At 43.9% G+C, this 23155-nt stretch overlaps 1 protein-coding gene across 1 annotated transcript in view; it reads right to left on the bottom strand.

Annotated features, from left to right (window-relative positions):
* The window catches only part of LOC121843704 (neutrophil cytosol factor 4-like), a 55113-nt gene that overhangs the window by 9669 nt on the left and 22289 nt on the right, over positions 1-23155 (bottom strand). Inside the window, 3 exon segments of the mRNA XM_042313486.1 lie at positions 5282-5347; positions 5880-6049; positions 11079-11177. Coding sequence (XP_042169420.1) covers positions 5282-5347; positions 5880-6049; positions 11079-11177 — 335 coding nt within the window.

The raw sequence follows: 23155 nt of genomic DNA, 5'->3' as shown, positions 1-23155 counted from the left end.
AGGAGAATATCAGCTGAGTAACAGATATGTAGAAAGAGGAGAATATCAGATATGTAGTGAAGAGGAGAATATCAGATAAGTAACAGATATGTAGTGAAGAGGAGAATATCAGATATGTAGAGAAGAGGAGAATATCAGATATGTAGAGAAGAGGAGAATATCAGATATGTAGTGAAGAGGAGAATATCAGATGAGTAACAGATATGTAGAGAAGAGGAGAATATCAGATATGTAGAGAAGAGGAGAATATCAGATATGTAGAGAAGAGGAGAATATCAGATATGTAGTGAAGAGGAGAATATCAGATATGTAGAGAAGAGGAGAATATCAGATATGTAGAGAAGAGGAGAATATCAGATGAGTAACAGATATGTAGAGAAGAGGAGAATATCAGATATGTAGTGAAGAGGAGAATATCAGATATGTAGAGAAGAGGAGAATATCAGATATGTAGAGAAGAGGAGAATATCAGATGAGTAACAGATATGTAGAGAAGAGGAGAATATCAGCTGAGTAACAGATATGTAGAGAAGAGGAGAATATCAGATGAGTAACAGATATGTAGAGAAGAGGAGAATATCAGATATGTAGTGAAGAGGAGAATATCAGCTGAGTAACAGATATGTAGAGAAGAGGAGAATATCAGATGAGTAACAGATATGTAGTGAAGAGGAGAATATCAGATAGTAACAGATATGATGTAGAAGAGGAGAATATCAGATGATAACAGATATGTAGAAAGAGGAGAATATCAGATGAGTAACATATGTAGAAAGAGGAGAATATCAGATGAGTAACAGATATGTAGTGAAGAGGAGAATATCAGATGAGTAACAGATATGTAGAGAAGAGGAGAATATCAGATGAGTAACAGATATGTAGAGAAGAGGAGAATATCAGATATGTAGTGAAGAGGAGAATATCAGATGAGTAACAGATATGTAGAGAAGAGGAGAATATCAGATGAGTAACAGATATGTAGTGAAGAGGAGAATATCAGATATGTAGTGAAGAGGAGAATATCAGATATGTAGAGAAGAGGAGAATATCAGATATGTAGTGAAGAGGAGAATATCAGATGAGTAACAGATATGTAGAGAAGATGAGAATATCAGATGAGTAACAGATATGTAGAGAAGAGGAGAATATCAGATGAGTAACAGATATGTAGAGAAGAGGAGAATATCAGATATGTAGAGAAGAGGAGAATATCAGATGAGTAACAGATATGTAGTGAAGAGGAGAATATCAGATGAGTAACAGATATGTAGTGAAGAGGAGAATATCAGATGAGTAACAGATATGTAGAGAAGAGGAGAATATCAGATGAGTAACAGATATGTAGAGAAGAGGAGAATATCAGATGAGTAACAGATATGTAGTGAAGAGGAGAATATCAGATATGTAGTGAAGAGGAGAATATCAGATATGTAGTGAAGAGGAGAATATCAGATATGTAGAGAAGAGGAGAATATCAGATATGTAGTGAAGAGGAGAATATCAGATATGTAGAGAAGAGGAGAATATCAGATATGTAGTGAAGAGGAGAATATCAGATATGTAGTGAAGAGGAGAATATCAGATATGTAGTGAAGAGGAGAATATCAGATATGTAGAGAAGAGGAGAATATCAGATATGTAGAGAAGAGGAGAATATCAGATATGTAGAGAAGAGGAGAATATCAGATATGTAGAGAAGAGGAGAATATCAGATATGTAGAGAAGAGGAGAATATCAGATATGTAGAGAAGAGGAGAATATCAGATATGTAGAGAAGAGGAGAATATCAGATATGTAGAGAAGAGGAGAATATCAGATATGTAGAGAAGAGGAGAATATCAGATATGTAGAGAAGAGGAGAAATATCAGATATGTAGTGAAGAGTAGAATATCAGATATGTAGAAGAGGAGAATATCAGATATGTAGTGAAGAGGAGAATATCAGATATGTAGTGAAGAGGAGAATATCAGATATGTAGTGAAGAGGAGAATATCAGATATGTAGTGAAGAGTAGAATATCAGATATGTAGTGAAGAGTAGAATATCAGATATGTAGTGAAGAGGAGAATATCAGATATGTAGTGAAGAGTAGAATATCAGATATGTAGTGAAGAGGAGAATATCAGATATGTAGAGAAGAGGAGAATATCAGATATGTAGTGAAGAGGAGAATATCAGATATGTAGTGAAGAGGAGAATATCAGATATGTAGTGAAGAGTAGAATATCAGATATGTAGTGAAGAGGAGAATATCAGATATGTAGTGAAGAGGAGAATATCAGATATGTAGAGAAGAGGAGAATATCAGCTGAGTAACAGATATGTAGTGAAGAGGAGAATATCAGATGAGTAACAGATATGTAGTGAAGAGGAGAATATCAGCTGAGTAACAGATATGTAGAGAAGAGGAGAATATCAGATATGTAGTGAAGAGGAGAATAACAGCTGAGTAACAGATATGTAGAGAAGAGGAGAATATCAGATATGTAGTGAAGAGGAGAATATCAGATATGTAGTGAAGAGGAGAATATCAGATATGTAGTGAAGAGGAGAATATCAGATATGTAGAGAAGAGGAGAATATCAGCTGAGTAACAGATATGTAGAGAAGAGGAGAATATCAGATATGTAGTGAAGAGGAGAATATCAGATATGTAGTGAAGAGGAGAATATCAGATATGTAGTGAAGAGGAGAATATCAGATATGTAGTGAAGAGGAGAATATCAGATGAGTAACAGATATGTAGAGAAGAGGAGAATATCAGATATGTAGAGAAGAGGAGAATATCAGATATGTAGTGAAGAGGAGAATATCAGATATGTAGTGAAGAGGAGAATATCAGATATGTAGAGAAGAGGAGAATATCAGATATGTAGTGAAGAGGAGAATATCAGATATGTAGTGAAGAGGAGAATATCAGATATGTAGTGAAGAGGAGAATATCAGATATGTAGTGAAGAGGAGAATATCAGCTGAGTAACAGATATGTAGTGAAGAGGAGAATATCAGATATGTAGAGAAGAGGAGAATATCAGCTGAGTAACAGATATGTAGAGAAGAGGAGAATATCAGATATGTAGAGAAGAGGAGAATATCAGATATGTAGAGAAGAGGAGAATATCAGATATGTAGAGAAGAGGAGAATATCAGATGAGTAACAGATATGTAGTGAAGAGGAGAATATCAGATGAGTAACAGATATGTAGTGAAGAGGAGAATATCAGATATGTAGTGAAGAGGAGAATATCAGATATGTAGAGAAGAGGAGAATATCAGATATGTAGTGAAGAGGAGAATATCAGATGAGTAACAGATATGTAGTGAAGAGGAGAATATCAGATATGTAGAGAAGAGGAGAATATCAGATATGTAGTGAAGAGGAGAATATCAGATATGTAGTGAAGAGGAGAATATCAGATATGTAGTGAAGAGGAGAATATCAGATATGTAGTGAAGAGGAGAATATCAGATATGTAGTGAAGAGGAGAATATCAGATATGTAGAGAAGAGGAGAATATCAGATATGTAGAGAAGAGGAGAATATCAGATATGTAGAGAAGAGGAGAATATCAGATATGTAGAGAAGAGGAGAATATCAGATATGTAGTGAAGAGGAGAATATCAGATATGTAGTGAAGAGGAGAATATCAGATATGTAGAGAAGAGGAGAATATCAGATATGTAGTGAAGAGGAGAATAACAGATATGTAGTGAAGAGGAGAATATCAGATATGTAGAGAAGAGGAGAATATCAGATATGTAGTGAAGAGGAGAATATCAGATATGTAGTGAAGAGGAGAATATCAGATATGTAGAGAAGAGGAGAATATCAGCTGAGTAACAGATATGTAGAGAAGAGGAGAATATCAGATATGTAGAGAAGAGGAGAATATCAGCTGAGTAACAGATATGTAGTGAAGAGGAGAATATCAGATGAGTAACAGATATGTAGTGAAGAGGAGAATATCAGATGAGTAACAGATATGTAGAGAAGAGGAGAATATCAGATATGTAGTGAAGAGGAGAATATCAGATGAGTAACAGATATGTAGAGAAGAGGAGAATATCAGATATGTAGAGAAGAGGAGAATATCAGATATGTAGTGAAGAGGAGAATATCAGATATGTAGAGAAGAGGAGAATATCAGATATGTAGTGAAGAGGAGAATATCAGATATGTAGTGAAGAGGAGAATATCAGATATGTAGTGAAGAGGAGAATATCAGATATGTAGTGAAGAGGAGAATATCAGATGAGTAACAGATATGTAGTGAAGAGGAGAATATCAGATATGTAGAGAAGAGGAGAATATCAGATGAGTAACAGATATGTAGTGAAGAGGAGAATATCAGCTGAGTAACAGATATGTAGTGAAGAGGAGAATATCAGATATGTAGTGAAGAGGAGAATATCAGATGAGTAACAGATATGTAGTGAAGAGGAGAATATCAGATGAGTAACAGATATGTAGTGAAGAGGAGAATATCAGATGAGTAACAGATATGTAGAGAAGAGGAGAATATCAGATGAGTAACAGATATGTAGTGAAGAGGAGAATATCAGATATGTAGAGAAGAGGAGAATATCAGATGAGTAACAGATATGTAGAGAAGAGGAGAATATCAGATATGTAGTGAAGAGGAGAATATCAGATGAGTAACAGATATGTAGAGAAGAGGAGAATATCAGATATGTAGAGAAGAGGAGAATATCAGATATGTAGAGAAGAGGAGAATATCAGATATGTAGAGAAGAGGAGAATATCAGATATGTAGTGAAGAGGAGAATATCAGATATGTAGAGAAGAGGAGAATATCAGATATGTAGAGAAGAGGAGAATATCAGATATGTAGTGAAGAGGAGAATATCAGATATGTAGTGAAGAGGAGAATATCAGCTGAGTAACAGATATGTAGAGAAGAGGAGAATATCAGATATGTAGTGAAGAGGAGAATATCAGATATGTAGTGAAGAGGAGAATATCAGCTGAGTAACAGATATGTAGAGAAGAGGAGAATATCAGATATGTAGAGAAGAGGAGAATATCAGATATGTAGTGAAGAGGAGAATATCAGCTGAGTAACAGATATGTAGAGAAGAGGAGAATATCAGATATGTAGTGAAGAGGAGAATATCAGCTGAGTAACAGATATGTAGAGAAGAGGAGAATATCAGATATGTAGAGAAGAGGAGAATATCAGATATGTAGAGAAGAGGAGAATATCAGATATGTAGTGAAGAGTGGAGTTGATTCAGCAGTGGATGTGTCTGGTATCTTACCTCATGCGTGCCAATAGTTCTTTGTATGATGGCTGGGTGGAGATATCTTCTTCAACACACACATCCCTGTCACATACAGTCACACCAGTACATTATTAACTGGGATACATACAGTCACACCAATACATTATTACCTGGGATACATACAGTCACACCAATACATTATTACCTGGGATACATACAGTCACACCAATACATTATTACCTGGGATACATACAGTCACACCAATACATTATTACCTGGGATACATACAGTCACTCCAATACATTATTAACTGGGATACATACAGTCACACCAATACATTATTACCTGGGATACATACAGTCACACCAATACATTATTAACTGGGATACATACAGTCACTCCAATACATTATTACCTGGGATACATACAGTCACACCAATACATTATTACCTGGGATACATACAGTCACACCAATACATTATTACCTGGGATACATACAGTCACACCAATACATTATTACCTGGGATACATACAGTCACTCCAATACATTATTAACTGGGATACATACAGTCACTCCAATACATTATTACCTGGGATACATACAGTCTCTCCAATACATTATTAACTGGGATACCTGGTGTCGACGCCCTGGGGTGTGAGCAGGTAGCAGCGCAGGCAGCTGTAAGACCCCGCCCCTTTACCTGAAGCGCCACCGCTCTCGCCATCAGAGTCACTCTCTGGGAGGGGCTTAATGATCTTCACAAAGGATTCTGGGAAGATACCTGTTCGATTGCTCACCGTGCCCTGAGAGAGAGAGGAAGTGAGAGAGAGGAAGTGAGAGAGAGAGAGAGAGAGAGAGAGAGAGAGAGAGAGGGGTGGATTAATAGAGAGGGGTGTATTAATAGAGAGGTGGTCTAATAGAGAGAGGTGGATGAAAAGAGAGGTGGATTAATATAGAGGTGGATTAATAGAGAGAGGTGGATTAATAGAGAGAGGTGGATTAATAGAGAGGTGGATTAATAGAGAGGTGGATTAATAGAGAGAGGTGGGTTAATAGAGAGAGGTGGATTAATAGAGAGGTGGTCTAAGAGAGAGGTGGGTTAATAGAGAGAGGTGGATTAATAGAGAGGTGGATTAATATAGAGGTGGATTAATAGAGAGAGGTGGATTAATAGAGAGAGGTGGATTAATAGAGAGGTGGATTAATAGAGAGGTGGATTAATAGAGAGAGGTGGGTTAATAGAGAGAGGTGGATTAATAGAGAGGTGGATTAATAGAGAGGTGGGTTAATAGAGAGGTGGATTAATGGAGAGAGGTGGATTAATAGAGAGGTGGTCTAATAGAGAGAGGTGGGTTAATAGAGAGAGGTGGATTAATAGAGAGGTGGATTAATAGAGAGAGGTGGATTAATAGAGAGGGGTGGATTAATAGAGAGGTGGATTAATAGAGAGAGGTGGATTAATAGAGAGGTGGATTAATAGAGAGAGGTGGATTAATAGAGAGGGGTGGATTAATAGAGAGAGGTGGATTAATAGAGAGAGGTGGATTAATAGAGTGAGGTGGATTAATAGAGAGAGGTGGATTAATAGAGAGATGGATTAACAGAGAGAGGTGGATTAATATAGAGGTGGATTAATAGAGAGAGGTGGATTAATAGAGAGAGGGCTGTAAAGTGTGAGTGTGTATAGAAGCAGTTTTACATAGGCTCAACATCATGACCTGGCTAATATCTCAGAAGTACTCAAGACACACATACAGAGATGGCCCATATGTGTGTGAGGCATTTTGAGTAAGGCTTGACCCCTGCTGACCCTTCTTCTCTTCACTTTACTCATCCCTCTCTCTCTGCATCATCTCTCTCTCTCTCTGCATCATCTCTCTCTCTCTCGCTCGCTCTCCTCTACCTCCACTCTCTCTCGCTCTCCTCTACCTCCACTCTCTCTCGCTCGCTCTCTCCTCTTCCCCCTCTCTCTCTCGCTCGCTCCTCTTCCCCCTCTCGCTCCTCTTCCCCCTCTCGCTCCTCTTCCCCCTCTCTCCTCTTTCCCCCCCTCTCGCTCCTCTTCCCCCTCTCTCTCCTCTTCCCCCTCTCTCTCTCGCTCCTCTTCCCCCTCTCGCTCCTCTTCCCCCTCTCTCTCTCGCTCGCTCCTCTTCCCCCTCTCTCTCTCGCTCGCTCCTCTTCCCCCTATCTCTCTCTCTCTCTCCTCTTCCCCCTTTCTCCTCTTCCCTTCTCTCTCTCTCTCCTCTCTCCCCCTCTCTCCTCTTCCCCTCTCTCTCTCTCTCTCGCTCGCTCCTCTTCCCCCTCTCTCTCTCTCGCTCCTCTCCCCCTCTCTCCCCCTCTTCCCTCTCTCGCTCTCTCCTCTTCCCCTTTCTCTCTTCCCTCTCTCTCTCTCTCCTCTTCCCCCTCTCTCCTCTTCCCTCTCTCTCTCTCTCTCTCTCTTCCCCCTCTCTCCTCTTCCCCTCTCTCTCTCTCTCTTCCCCTCTTCCCCCCTCTTGCTCTCTCCTCCTCTCTCTCTCCCTCTTCCCCCTCTCTCTCTTCCCCCTCTCTCCTCTTCCCCTCTCTCTCTCTCTCCCTCTCTCTCTCTTCCCCTCTCTCTCCCTCTTCCTCCTCTCTCTCTCTCCTCTCTCCCCTTCTCTCTCTCTCTCCTCTCTCTCTCTCTCTCCTCTCCTCTCTCTCTCTCTCTCCCCCTCTCTCTCCTCTCTCTCTCTCTCTCCTCTTCCCTCTCTCTCTCTCTCCCCTCTCTCTCTCTCTCTCTCTCTCTCTCCTCTTCCCCTCTCTCTCTCTTCCCCCTCTCTCCTCTTCCCCTTCTCTCTCTCTCTCCCTCTCTCCTCTCCCCCTCTCTCTCTCCCCCTCTCTCCTCTTCCCCCTCTCTCTCTCTCTCCCTCTCCCCCTCTCACCTCTTCCCCCTCTCTCACCTCTTCCCCCCTCTCTCTCCTCTTCCCCTCTCTCTCTCACCTCTTCCCCCTCTCTCTTCCCTCTCTCACCTCTTCCCCCTCTCTCTCACCTCTTCCCCCTCTCTCTCACCTCTTCCCCTCTCTCTCTCCTCTTCCCCCCTCTCTCACCTCTTCCCCCTCTCTCTCACCTCTTCCCCTCTTCCCCCTCTCTCCCTCTCTCACCTCTTCCCCCTCTCTCTCACCTCTTCCCCCTCTCTCTCACCTCTTCCCCTGCCTCTCTCTCACCCTTCCCCTCTTCTCCCTCCCCCTGCCTCTCTCACCTCTTCCCCCTCTCTTCACCTCTTCCCCTCTCTCTCACCTCTTCCCCCTCTCTCACCTCTTCCCCCCTCTCTCTCACCTCTTCCCCCTCTCTCTCACCTCTTCCCCCCTCTCTCTCACCTCTTCCCCCCCTCTCTCTCACCTCTTCCCCCCTCTCTCTCACCTCTTCCCCCCCCTCTCTCTCACCTCTTCCCCCCTCTCTCTCACCTCTTCCCCACTCTCTCTCACCTCTTCCCCCTCTTTTCACCTCTTCCCCTCCTCTCTCACCTCTTCCCCTGCCTCTCTCTCACCTCTTCCCCTGCCTCTCTCTCACCTCTTCCCCTGCCTCTCTCTCACCTCTTCCCCTGCCTCTCTCTCTCTTCCCTGCCTCTCTCTCACCTCTTCCCCCTCCTCTCTCTCTCACCTCTTCCCCCTCTCTCTCACCTCTTCCCCTCTCTCTCACCTCTTCCCCCTCTCTCTCACCTCTTCCCCCTCTCTCTCACCTCTTCCCCCTCTTTCACCTCTTCCCTGCCTCTCTCTCACCTCTTCCCCTGCCTCTCTCTCACCTCTTCCCCTGCCTCTCTCTCACCTCTTCCCCTGCCTCTCTCTCACCTCTTCCCCCTCTCTCTCACCTCTTCCCCTCTCTCACCCTCTTCCCCCTCTCTCTCACCTCTTCCCCCCTCACTCTCTCTCTTCCCCCTCTCTCTCACCTCTTCCCCCTCTCTCTCTCACCTCTTCCCCCTCTCTCTCACCTCTTCCCCCTCTCACCTCTTCCCCCCTCTCTCTCACCTCTTCCCCTCTCTCTCACCTCTTCCCCCTCTCTCTCACCTCTTCCCCCTCTTTCACCTCTTCCCTGCCTCTCTCTCACCTCTTCCCCTGCCTCTCTCTCACCTCTTCCCCCCCTGCCTCTCTCTCACCTCTTCCCCTGCCTCTCTCTCACCTCTTCCCTGCCTCTCTCTCACCTCTTCCCTGCCTCTCTCACCTCTTCCCTGCCTCTCTCTCACCTCTTCCCTGCCTCTCTCACCTCTTCCCCCTCTCTCACCTCTTCCCCCTCTCTCTCTCTCTCCTCTTCCCTCTCTCTCCATTCCCTTTCAATTCAATTCAACTCAAGGGGCTTTATTGGCATGGGAAACATGTGTTAACATTGCCAAAGCAAGTGAGGTAGATAATATACAAAAGTGAAATAAACAATAGAAAATAACAGTAGACATTACATATACAGAAGTTTCAAAACAATAAAGACATTACAAATGTCATATTATGTATATATACAGTGTTGTAACAATGTACAAATGGTTAAAGTACACAAGGGAAAAAAATAAGCATAAATATGGGTTGTATTTACAATGGTGTTTGTTCTTCACTGGTTGCCCCTTTCTCTATCCACCCTCTTTCTCATTAACTCTCTAGTCTCTCTCTCTCTATCCACCCTCCCTCTCTCTATCCACCCTCCCTCTCTCTCGCCACCCTCCCTCTCTCTCGCCACCCTCCCTCTCTCTCGCCACCCTCCCTCTCTCTCGCCACCCTCCCTCTCTCGCCACCCTCCTCACCCTCCCTCTCTCTCGCCACCCTCCCTCTCTCTCGCCACCCTCCCTCTCTCTCGCCACCCTCCCTCTCTCTCGCCACCCTCCCTCTCTCTCGCCACCCTCCCCTCTCTCTCGCCACCCTCCCTCTCTCTCGCCACCCTCCCTCTCTCTCGCCACCCTCCCTCTCTCTCGCCACCCTCTTCTCTCTCACTCATTCTCATTCTCTTCTCTCCCTCCACCCTCCCTCCTAGTGCCCATCCATCTCCCTCCCTCCTCTCTCCAAACTCCCATCTCTCTCTCCTCCCACCGTTCCTCCTCATCCCTCCCCTCTATTCACTCCTCTCCTCTTCAATTTCTCCCTCCTCCATCCCTCCCCCCTCTCCTCCATCCATCCCTCCCTCTCCACCATCCCTCCCTCCCCTTCTCCTCCATCCCTCCCTCCCTCCCTCTCTCCCTCCCTTCCACCTCCTCCATCCATCCCTCCCTCTCCTCCTCTATCCCTCCCTCCCTCTCCTCCATCCATCCCTCCCTCTCCTCCTCCTCTATCCATCCCCCTCCTCCTCCTCCTCCATCCATCCCTCCCTCTCCTCTTCCTCCTCCTCATCCCTCCCTCTCCTCCTCCTCCTCCTCCTCCTCCCTCCCCTCCCTCTCCTCCATCTCCTCCATCCCTCCATTCCTCCCTCTCCATCCCTCCACCCTCTATTCCTCCCTCTCCTCCATCTCTTCCACCTCCTCCATCCACCCCTCCCTCTCCTCCTCCTCCTCTATCCCTCCCTCCCTCTCTTCCCTCCCTCCCCTCCATCTCTTCCACCTCCTCCATCCATCCCTCCCTCCCTCTCCTCCTCCTCCTCCTCTATCCATCCCTCCCTCTCCTCTTCCTCCATCCATCCCTCCCTCTCCTCTTCCTCCTCATCCCTCCCTCTCCTCCTCCTCCTCCTCCTCCTCCTCATCCCTCCCTCTCCTCCTCCATTCCTCCCTCTCCATCCCTCCACTCTATTCCACCCTCCCACCCTCCCTCTCCTCCATCCCTCCCTCTCCTCCTCCATCCCCCTCCCTCTCCATCCCTCCACTCTATTCCTCCCACCCTCCCATCCCTCCATCTCTTGCCTGCAGCTCACCTCCAGCCAGTCTGTGTTAACTCTCCTCAGAAGGAAGATCACCTCTCCAGCTTTCATACTCAGCTCCAGTCGTCCGCTCCCACTGAAGTCAAAGACCACCTGGGAACCACACACACACACGGAGGAGAACACACACACACGCGGAGGAGAACACAAACACGCCCGCAGCAGGCAGCGGACCAGGATCAACCGAGAGAAAGGGAGAGAAAGAGACAGACAGACAAAGAGAGAAGACTGAGAAACCGAACAGGTAAGAGTGACTCATTTTACTTGTCTGATGATGGAGTGTGTGAGAGAGAGAGAGAACGGGACAGCAATCCGCAGAAGACAAGAGGGAACAAGTGCCAGGGATGAGGGATGAGAGAAAGAGGGATGAGAGAAAGAAAGAGGGATCCCTGAAGGAGTACAGAGAAAGAGAGAACAGGACACTGGTGTGAGTCAGGGAGACGGGCACTGAAGGGATGAAACGGACCATAAGTGGTTTTGTTTGTGACTAGAGCAGATCTTCACAGTGCAGGAAATCACTTGACAACACTCCTACTCCTAATGCTGCACAACGCGTGGGATCGGACAGGCACACAGCTAAGAGAGACGAGAGAGAGCTGAGCGCTTAGCGAGTGGGCAAGTGTGCGTGTGTGTGTGAGTGCGTGTGTGTGAGTGCGTGTGTGAGGGTGTGCGTGTGAGGGCGTGTGTGTGTGCGTGTGTGTGTGTGCGTGTGTGTGTGTGAGTGCGTGTGTGCGTGTGTGTGAGTGCGTGTGTGTGTGTGAGTGCGTGTGTGTGTGTGAGTGCGTGTGTGAGTGCGTGTGTGAGAGCGTGTGTGCGTGTGTGAGTGCGTGTGTGCGTGCGTGCGTGCGTGAGTGCGTGCGTGAGTGCGTGTGTGAGTGCGTGTGTGCGTGAGTGCGTGAGTGAGTGCGTGCGTGCGCGGGTGGATGGGAGAGGAGAGATGCAGGGGGTGCGTAAAAGCGGACAAGTATAAAGTAAAAGATACACTTAAAAGGGTTAAAAGCAAGTCATGATAGTGTATTTTATAGTGTGGCTTTGAGCTGAGTCATGATTGTGTATTTTATAGTGTGGCTTTGAGCTGAGTCATGACAGTGTATTTTATAGTGTGGCTTTGAGCTGAGTCATGATAGTGTATTTTATAGTGTGGCTTTGAGCTGGGTCGTGATAGTGTATTTTATAGTGTGGCTTTGAGCTGAGTCATGATAGTGTATTTTATAGTGTGGCTTTGAGCTGGGTCGTGATAGATAGTGTATTTTATAGTGTGGCTTTGAGCTGAGTCATGATAGTGTATTTTATAGTGTGGCTTTGAGCTGAGTCATGGTAGTGTATTTTATAGTGTGGCTTTGAGCTGAGTCATGATAGTGTATTTTATAGTGTGGCTTTGAGCTGAGTCATGATAGTGTATTTTATAGTGCGGCTTTGAGCTGAGTCATGATAGTGTATTTTATAGTGCGGCCTTGAGCTGAGTCATGATAGTGTATTTTATAGTGCGGCTTTGAGCTGAGTCATGATAGTGTATTTTATAGTGCGGCTTTGAGCTGAGTCATGATAATGTATTTTATAGTGTGGCTTTGAGCTGAGTCATGATAATGTAGGACATGTGGTAAACCGGATAACACCTGTGCAGTCACTTTACACCCCTCCTTGGTATTTGACGGGCACTAATGAGAAACAATATGGTTCGTCCACACAACTGCCTGGTATTAAAGAGTAGTTAATCACCTGTTTAATGATGGTAGTAACATAAAGAGTAGTTTAATGATGGTTAGTAACATAAAGAGTAGTTAATCTCCTGTTTAATGATGGTAGTAACATAAAGAGTAGTTAATCTCCTGTTTAATGATGGTTAGTAACATAAAGAGTAGTTTAATGATGGTTAGTAACATAAAGAGTAGTTAATCTCCTGTTTAATGATGGTAGTAACATAAAGAGTAGTTTAATGATGTTAGTAACATAAAGAGTAGTTCATCTCCTGTTTAATGATGGTAGTAACATAAAGAGTAGTTAATCTCCTGTGTAATGATGGTAGTAACATAAAGAGTAGTTTAATGATGTTAGTAACATAAAGAGTAGTTTAATGATGGTAGTAACAAAGAGTAGTTTAATGATGGTAGTAACATAAAGAGTAGTTAATCTCCTGTTTAATGATGGTAGTAACATAAAGAGTAGTTAATCTCCTGTTTAATGATGGTTAGTAACATAAAGAGTAGTTTAATGATGGTTAGTAACATAAAGAGTAGTTAATCTCCTGTTTAATGATGGTAGTAACATAAAGAGTAGTTAATCTCCTGTTTAATGATGGTTAGTAACATAAAGAGTAGTTAATCTCCTGTTTAATGATGGTTAGTAACATAAAGAGTAGTTTAATGATGGTAGTAAAATAAAGAGTAGTTAATCTCCTGTTTAATGATGGTAGTAACATAAAGAGTAGTTTAATGATGGTAGTAACATAAAGAGTAGTTAATCTCCTGTTTAATGATGGTTAGTAACATAAAGAGTAGTTAATCTCCTGTTTAATGATGGTTAGTAACATAAAGAGTAGTTTAATGATGGTAGTAAAATAAAGAGTAGTTAATCTCCTGTTTAATGATGGTAGTAACATAAAGAGTAGTTTAATGATGGTAGTAACATAAAGAGTAGTTTAATGATGGTTAGTAACATAAAGAGTAGTTAATCTCCTGTTTAATGATGGTAGTAACATAAAGAGTAGTTAATCTCCTGTGTAATGATGGTTAGTAACATAAAGAGTAGTTTAATGATGGTAGTAACATAAAGAGTAGTTTAATGATGTTAGTAACATAAAGAGTAGTTAATCTCCTGTTTAATGATGGTAGTAACATAAAGAGTAGTTAATCTCCTGTTTAATGATGTTAGTAACATAAAGAGTAGTTAATCTCCTGTTTAATGATGGTAGTAACATAAAGAGTAGTTAATCTCCTGTGTAATGATGGTAGTAACATAAAGAGTAGTTTAATGATGTTAGTAACATAAAGAGTAGTTTAATGATGTTAGTAACATAAAGAGTAGTTAATCTCCTGTTTAATGATGGTAGTAACATAAAGAGTAGTTTAATGATGGTAGTAACATAAAGAGTAGTTTAATGATGTTAGTAACATAAAGAGTAGTTAATCTCCTGTTTAATGATGTTAGTAACATAAAGAGTAGTTTAATGATGGTTAGTAACATAAAGAGTAGTTAATCTCCTGTGTAATGATGGTAGTAACATAAAGAGTAGTTTAATGATGTTAGTAACATAAAGAGTAGTTTAATGATGTTAGTAACATAAAGAGTAGTTTAATGATGTTAGTAACATAAAGAGTAGTTCATCTCCTGTTTAATGATGTTAGTAACATAAAGAGTAGTTTAATGATGGTAGTAACATAAAGAGTAGTTAATCTCCTGTTTAATGATGTTAGTAACATAAAGAGTAGTTTAATGATGTTAGTAACATAAAGAGTAGTTAATCTCCTGTGTAATGATGGTAGTAACATAAAGAGTAGTTTAATGATGTTAGTAACATAAAGAGTAGTTAATCTCCTGTTTAATGATGGTAGTAACAGAGTAGTTAATCACCTGTTTAATGATGGTAGTAACAGAGTAGTTAATCACCTGTTTAATGATGGTAGTAACATAAAGAGTAGTTTAATGATGTTAGTAACATAAAGAGTAGTTAATCTCCTGTTTAATGATGTTAGTAACATAAAGAGTAGTTAATCTCCTGTGTAATGATGGTAGTAACATAAAGAGTAGTTTAATGATGTTAGTAACATAAAGAGTAGTTTAATGATGGTAGTAACATAAAGAGTAGTTCATCTCCTGTTTAATGATGGTAGTAACATAAAGAGTAGTTAATCTCCTGTTTAATGATGGTAGTAACATAAAGAGTAGTTTAATGATGTTAGTAACATAAAGAGTAGTTAATCTCCTGTTTAATGATGGTAGTAACATAAAGAGTAGTTTAATGATGGTAGTAACATAAAGAGTAGTTAATCTCCTGTGTAATGATGGTAGTAACATAAAGAGTAGTTTAATGATGTTTAACATAAAGAGTAGTTCATCTCCTGTTTAATGATGTTAGTAACATAAAGAGTAGTTTAATGATGTTAGTAACATAAAGAGTAGTTAATCTCCTGTTTAATGATGGTAGTAACATAAAGAGTAGTTTAATGATGTTAGTAACATAAAGAGTAGTTTAATGATGTTAGTAACATAAAGAGTAGTTAATCTCCTGTTTAATGATGGTAGTAACATAAAGAGTAGTTAATCTCCTGTTTAATGATGGTAGTAACATAAAGAGTAGTTTAATGATGTTAGTAACATAAAGAGTAGTTTAATGATGTTAGTAACATAAAGAGTAGTTAATCTCCTGTTTAATGATGTTAGTAACATAAAGAGTAGTTTAATGATGGTTAGTAACATAAAGAGTAGTTAATCTCCTGTTTAATGATGGTAGTAACATAAAGAGTAGTTAATCTCCTGTTTAATGATGGTTAGTAACATAAAGAGTAGTTTAATGATGGTTAGTAACATAAAGAGTAGTTAATCTCCTGTTTAATGATGGTAGTAACATAAAGAGTAGTTAATCTCCTGTTTAATGATGGTTAGTAACATAAAGAGTAGTTAATCTCCTGTTTAATGATGGTTAGTAACATAAAGAGTAGTTAATCTCCTGTTTAATGATGGTTAGTAACATAAAGAGTAGTTTAATGATGGTTAGTAACATAAAGAGTAGTTAATCTCCTGTTTAATGATGGTAGTAACATAAAGAGTAGTTAATCTCCTGTTTAATGATGGTTAGTAACATAAAGAGTAGTTAATCTCCTGTGTAATGATGGTAGTAACATAAAGAGTAGTTTAATGATGTTAGTAACATAAAGAGTAGTTCATCTCCTGTTTAATGATGTTAGTAACATAAAGAGTAGTTTAATGATGGTAGTAACATAAAGAGTAGTTAATCTCCTGTTTAATGATGTTAGTAACATAAAGAGTAGTTTAATGATGTTAGTAACATAAAGAGTAGTTAATCTCCTGTGTAATGATGGTAGTAACATAAAGAGTAGTTTAATGATGTTAGTAACATAAAGAGTAGTTAATCTCCTGTTTAATGATGGTAGTAACATAAAGAGTAGTTAATCTCCTGTTTAATGATGGTAGTAACAGAGTAGTTAATCACCTGTTTAATGATGGTAGTAACAGAGTAGTTAATCACCTGTTTAATGATGGTAGTAACATAAAGAGTAGTTAATCACCTGTTTAATGATGGTAGTAACATAAAGAGTTACCACACCTTCAGCTCTTTCATCCTACATTAACAATACTAATGTATTGTGTGCGTGTGCGTGTGTGCGTGTGTGTGTGCGTGTGTTCCTACATTAGTATTACTGCTGTACTGCGCTAACAGGGCATCTGGGGATAGGTAATAAACAAACCTATTACAGATAAGAAGGACACACACATATACACACACATGCCTGCATGTGGACACACACACACATTGCTGAAGCTTTGCTCAGTCAAGTAGGAGATGGAGGGACAGGTGGAGTAAAGGTGAAGAGGAGGAGAGTGAAGGACACAGAGACAGATGATATCAAGACAAAGAGGGGAACTACAGATGGAGAAGAGAGAGAGAGAGAGAGAGAGAGAGAGAGAGAGAGAGAGAGAGAGAGAGAAAGCAAAAAGAGAGAGAGAGAGAAAGCGAAGAGAGAGAGAGAGAAAGCAAAGAGAGAGAGAGAGAAAGCAAAGAAGAGAGAGAGAAAGCGAAGAGAGAGAAAGCAGTGAAAGCGAAGAGAGAGAGAGCGAAGAGAGAGAGAGAGCGGAGAGAGAGAAGAGAGAGAACGCGAAGTGAGAGAGGAGTGAGAGAGAGAGAGAGAGAGAGAGAGAGAGAGAGAGAGAGAGAGAGAGAGAGAGGGTGTTAAGAGATGTTGAAGCAGTGGGAGTGTGAGGAGCAGTGTATGTGTGTGTGTGTGTGGGGGGGGCGAGACAAACCCTGTAGTATAGTATAATAGCTACTGTTGTACAGAGAGTGGTATCTGGAGCAGCCCAGGGCCACCTTCTTGTGCTACAGGCCCTTCATGTTTTTACATTTAGCTCAGTTGGTCAGTTTGTAGGATGTGGTGCCTAGTTGGAACACAATCCTGCGGTACCTGTGTCACTCCAGGAACAGGGTTGTCTACCCTGGTGTAGGGTAACATTCCCTTAGATGCTGATCTTGGGTCAGTTTTGCACCCTGGAGTACTGTACATACACTTTATATACAAAAAATGCTTAAATCACCCAACATCAGTGCCCGACCGAACTAATGCTCTTTTGGCTAAATGGAAGCAAGTCCCCTCAGCAATGTTCCAACATCTATTGGAAAGCCTTCCCAGAAGAGTGGAGGCTGCTGTAATAGGAAAGGGGAGACCATCTCCATATTAATGCCCATGATTTTGGAATGAGATGTTCAACGAGCAGGTGTCCACTTACTTTTGGACATTAGTGTATGCGATGCCTGATAACCTGACAATTGGTGCACCAATTCATTACAATCTGAGTGATCCTAGAGACATGCCGAATCTCTAGTGTGTGTGTGTGTGTGTGGGTGTGTGTGTGTGTGCGTGTGTGTGTGTGTGCGTGTGTGTACGTGTGTGTGTGTGAGCCAGTTTAATTGAGGCAGTATGTTACAGCAGCAGATTACCCAGACCCTGAGAACACACACTGACACGATTGTGCAGACAACAGTGTGCAGACACACACATTACCCAGATCCTGCTGTTTAGAATGCAGTACACCAAAAATTGTATTTGTAAATGTATTGTTTGATTACAATGTCAAATTACTGCAGGGCTTAATGTGTGTGTGTGTGTGTGTGTGTGTGTGTGTGTGTGTGTGTGTGTGTGTGTGTGCGTGTGTGTGTGTGCGCATGAGCAACAAGCTCTCACAGTCTCACTGCAGAATTATTCATCCACATTCTCCAAATGTCATTTCAAAGTGTTTTTCTCCTGCTGCTCTGTATCGCTCCATTTCTCCAAAAGTCACATTTAGAAGTTAAGGGTTAAATTCAGTCACTCATTCTACTGGTTAAGGTAAGGGTTAAATTCAGTCACTCATTCTAAATGGTTAAGGTAAGGGTTAAATTCATTCAGTCACACTCATTCTAAATGGTTAAGGTAAGGGTTAAATTCAGTCACTCATTCTAAATGGTTAAGGTAAGGGTTAAATTAAATGGTTAAGGTAAGGGTTAAATTCAGTCACTCATTCTAAATGGTTAAGGTAAGGGTTAAATTCAGTCACTCATTCTAAATGGTTAAGGTAAGGGTTACATTCAGTCACTCATTCTAAATGGTTAAGGTAAGGGTTAAATTCAGTCACTCATTCTAAATGGTTAAGGTTTGGGATGGGATGGGGTTAGAACCCCCCCACTGGGATTGAACACGCAACACACACACACACACACACACACACACACACACACACTTCCAGTGGTTAGAGCGTTGGGCCAGTAACCAAAAGGTTGCTGGATCGAATCCCCGAGCTGACAAGGTAAAAATCTGTCGTTCTGCCCCTGAACAAGGCAGTTAACCTACTGGGCGCCGAAGACGTGGATGTCGATTAAGGCAGCCCCCTGCACCTTTCTGAGTCAGAGGGGTTAAATGCAGAAGACACATTTCAGTTGAAGGCATTCAGTTGTATAACTGACTAGGTATCCCCCCCCCGTTTCCCCATCTGATCCAGAGTCATGAGACGACTTGATGCTCAAGTGCTCGTTTCCCCTAGTGACCTGTTTTGAAGGCATTTCCCAACGTCCTCAGGACATGGATAGAAGTCCAACTTCAAAGTCAATCTTGAACGACCTGGCTGGATAAGCAACATTCTCTCCCAATAAACACAGGGTATGGAAAAAGTTGAGATAGGAATCTCCTTAGCGCCCTCTCACACTCACTCACACAAACACACCCTCGTTAGTTGTTTCCCTCTCTCTCTCTCCAGCACTCTTTCTATCACTCCATCCTACAGTCTACAGTCAATCACGGACTACAAAAGAAAAACCAGCCCCGTCGCGGACCACAATGTCTTGCTCCCAGACAAACTAAACAACTGCTTTGCTCGCTTTGAGGACAATACAGTGCCACTGACACGGCCCGCTACCAAAACCTGTGGGCTCTTCTTCACCGCGGCCAACGTGAGTAAAACATTTAAACGTGTTAACCCTCGCAAGGCTGCAGGCCCAGACGGCATCCCCAGCTGAGTCCTCAGAGCATGCGCAGACCAGCTGGCTGGTGTGTTTACGGACATATTTAATCAGCCTTATACCAGTCTGCTGTTCCCACATGCTTCAAGAGGGCCACCATTGGTCCTGTTCCCAAGAAAGCGAAACTGAGCTAAATGACTGCCCCGTAGCACTCACTTCCGTCAAATGACCATATCACCTCCACCCTACCTGACACCCTAGACCCACTAGCACTCCACAGACGACGCAATTCACACTGCACACTGCCCTAACCCATCTGGACAAGAGAAATACCTAAAGAATGCTTTGACTACAGTTCAGCATTCAACACCATAGTCAAACTCGGACCCTGGGTCTCGATATGGGTACTGGACTTCCTGACCCGCCCCCACCCTCCACCTGATCACAACACTAGACCCACTCCCTGTTCACCCACGAGTGGGCCGCCTTCAACTCAATCATCAAGTTTGCAGACGACACAACAGTGGTGGTGTCAGGAAGACGGCCTGGGAGGAGGTGGTGTCAGGAAAATAACCTCACACTCAATGATAACAAAACAAAGGAGATGATCGTGGACTTCAGGAAACAGCAGAGGGAGCAGCCCCCTATCCACATGGACGGGACAGTAGTGGAGAGGGTGGAAAGTTTTAAGTTCCTCGGCGTACACATCACGGACAAACTGAAATGGTCCACCCACACAGACAGCGGGGTGAAGAAGGCGTGGCTTGTCACCAAAAACACCCACAAACTTTTACAGATGCACAATGGAGAGCATCCTGTCGGGCTGTATCACCGCCTGGAACGGCAACTGCTCTGCCCATAACCGTAAGGCTCTCCAGAGGGTAGTGAGGTCTGCACAACGCATCACCGGGGGCAAACTACCTGCCCTCCAGGACACCTACACCACCCGATGTCACAGGAAGGCCATAAAGATCATCAAGGACAACAACCACCTGAGCCACTGCCTGTTCACACCACTACCATCCAGAAGACGAGGTCAGTACAGGTGCATCAAAGCTGGGACTGAGAGACTGAAAAACAGCTTCTATCTCAAAGACTATTAAACAGCCATCACTAACATTGAGTGGCTGCTGCCAACATACTGACTAAACTCCAGCCACTTTAATAATGGAAAAATGTATGTAATAAATATACCACTAGCCACTTTAATCAATGCCACTTTATATAATGTTTAAATACCCTACATTACTCATCTCATATGTATATACTGTACTCTATACCATCTACTGCATCTTGCCTATGCCGTTCGGCCATCACTCATTCATATATTTATATGTACATATTCTTATTCATTCCTTTACACTTGTGTGTATAAGGTAGTTGTTGTGAAATTGTTAGATTACTTGTTAGATATTACTGCACGGTCGGAACTAGACGCACAAGCATGTCGCTACACTCGCATTAACATCTGATAACCATGTGTATGTGACCAATAAAATGTGATTTGATTTGATATCCCTACTCTTTCTCCATCTTTCCCCTCTCTCTCTCTCTTTCTAAATCACACATTCAATCTTTTCCGCTCCCCTTTTCTCTCTCACCCCTTCCCCCTCTCTCACCCCATCCCCCTCTCTGTCAGCCCTTTACACCCTCTCTCTCCATCTCTCTCACCCCTTCCCCCTCTCTCTCCATCTCTCTCACCCCTTCCCCCTCTCTCTGCCCATCCCCCTCTCTGTCAGACTCTCTCCCCATCTCTCTCACCCCTTCTCCATCTCTCTCACCCCTTCTCCATCTCTCACCCCTTCCCCCTCTCTCCCATCTCTCTCACCCCTCCCCTCTCTCCATCTCTCTCACCCCTCCCCCTCTCTCCATCTCTCTCACCCCTCCCCCTCTCTCCATCTCTCTCACCCCTCCCCCTCTCTCCATCTCTCTCACCCCTCCCCCTCTCTCCATCTCTCTCACCCCTCCCCCTCTCTCCAGCCCTTCACCCCTCCCTCTCTGTCATCTCTCTCACCATCTCTCTCACCCCTTCCCTCTCTCTCCATCTCTCTCACCCCTTCCCCCTCTCTCTGCCCATCCCCCTCTCTGTCAGCCTCTCTCTCCATCTCTCTCACCCCTTCCCCTCTCTCTCCATCTCTCTCACCCCTTCCCCCTCTCTCTCCATCTCTCACCCCTTCCCTCTCTCTCTCCATCTCTCACCCCTTCCCTCTCTCTCCATCTCTTACCCCTTCCCCCTCTTTCTCACCCCCTCCCCCTCTCTCCATCTCTCACCCCTTCCCCCTTTCTCCATCTCTCTCACCCCTCCCCCTCTGTCAGCCCTTCACCCCTCTCTCTCCATCTCTCTCACCATCTCTCTCACGCCTTCCCCCTCTCTCATCTCTCACCCCTTCCCCCTCTCTCATCTCTCTCACTCCTTCCCCCTCTTTTCCATCTCTCTCACCCCTTCCCCCTCTCTCTGCCCATCCCCTCTCTGTCAGCCCTTCACCCTCTCTCTCCATCTCTCTCACCCCTTCCCCCTCGCTCTGCCCATCCCCTCTCAGCCCTCAGCCCTTCACCCCTCCCTCTCTCTCCATCTCTCTCACCCCTTCCCTCTCTCTCCATCTCTCTCACCCCTCCTCTCTCCCCTCTCTCACCCCTTCCCCCTCTCTCTCCGTCGCTCTTCACCCCTTCCCCTCTCTCATCTCTCTCACCCCTTCCCCCTCTCTCTGCCCACCCCTCTCTCCATCTCTCTTCTCTCCACCCTCTCCCCCATCTCTCTCACCCCTTCCCCCTCTCTCTCCATCTCTCTCACCCCTTCCCCTCTCTCTCTCATCTCTCTCACCACTTCCCCTCTCTCTCCATCTCTCTCACCCTTCCCCCTCTCTCATCTCTCTCACCCCTTCCCCTCTCTCCATCCCCCTTCCTCTCATCCCTCACCCTCTCTCCCATCCCCTCTCTCAGCCCTTCACTCCTCTCTCTCCATCTCTCTCACCCCTTCCCCCTCTCTCTCCATCTCTCTCACCCCTTCCCCTCTCTCTCCGTCGCTCTCACCCCTTCCCCCTCTCCCTCCATTATCTATTCATCAATCTCTGTGTAAATCAGTGTGGAACAGTGTACCACACACAGATGAATTACAGAGAGATGATATTATCTGCTATTAACATAGGAGTTTACTGTAGAGTGTGATTGGGGATCTATATTTAGCAGAGAAGATCAGAAAAGGTGAGTGTGTGATACACTGTGAAACACACACACAGTGAGATTTTGAATGAGTGTGTGTGGGTTTTACTTTGATGAGAATGATGATGATGAGGCATACGGGCACAGCACACACACCTGGTTCATCCAAGTCCATACCTGTCACACTTCAAAAGACCCCCCCACACACACACGCGCACACACACACACACCACCACCCCTCAACCAACCCCCCCCCACACACACACACACACCAACCAACCCCTCCCCCACACCCACCCACCCACCAAACAACCAACCCCTCGCCCCCACCCACCCACCCACCCACCCACCCACCAAACAACCAACCCCTCGCCCACACCCACCCACCAACCAACCCCTCCCCCACACCCACCCACCAAACCAACCCCTCGCCCACACCCACCCACCAAACAACCAACCCCTCGCCCACACCCACCCACCCACCCACCCAAAAACAACCAACCCCTCGCCCACACCCACCAACTAAAGTAGTGCACCTAATCCAACTATAGACACATATAGACCTGCCTTATGGGCCCTGGTCTAAAGTAGTGCACAAGGGAATCGGGTGCCAGTCTAGGGTGCCGAATCAAACTATAGAAATGTGGCCCAAGGGTCACGTAGACCTGCGATCTAGATTCAGCTTCCCCAGAAGACTGATTAACACCTGGTCTAACTATAGAGTCATGGCTCTAGGGTTAAGGAG

This window comes from Oncorhynchus tshawytscha, unplaced genomic scaffold, assembly GCF_018296145.1.
Source record: "Oncorhynchus tshawytscha isolate Ot180627B unplaced genomic scaffold, Otsh_v2.0 Un_contig_3733_pilon_pilon, whole genome shotgun sequence".
In the NCBI taxonomy this organism is placed as follows: domain Eukaryota; kingdom Metazoa; phylum Chordata; class Actinopteri; order Salmoniformes; family Salmonidae; genus Oncorhynchus; species Oncorhynchus tshawytscha.
This window is presented reverse-complemented; position numbering and strand designations above follow the sequence as displayed.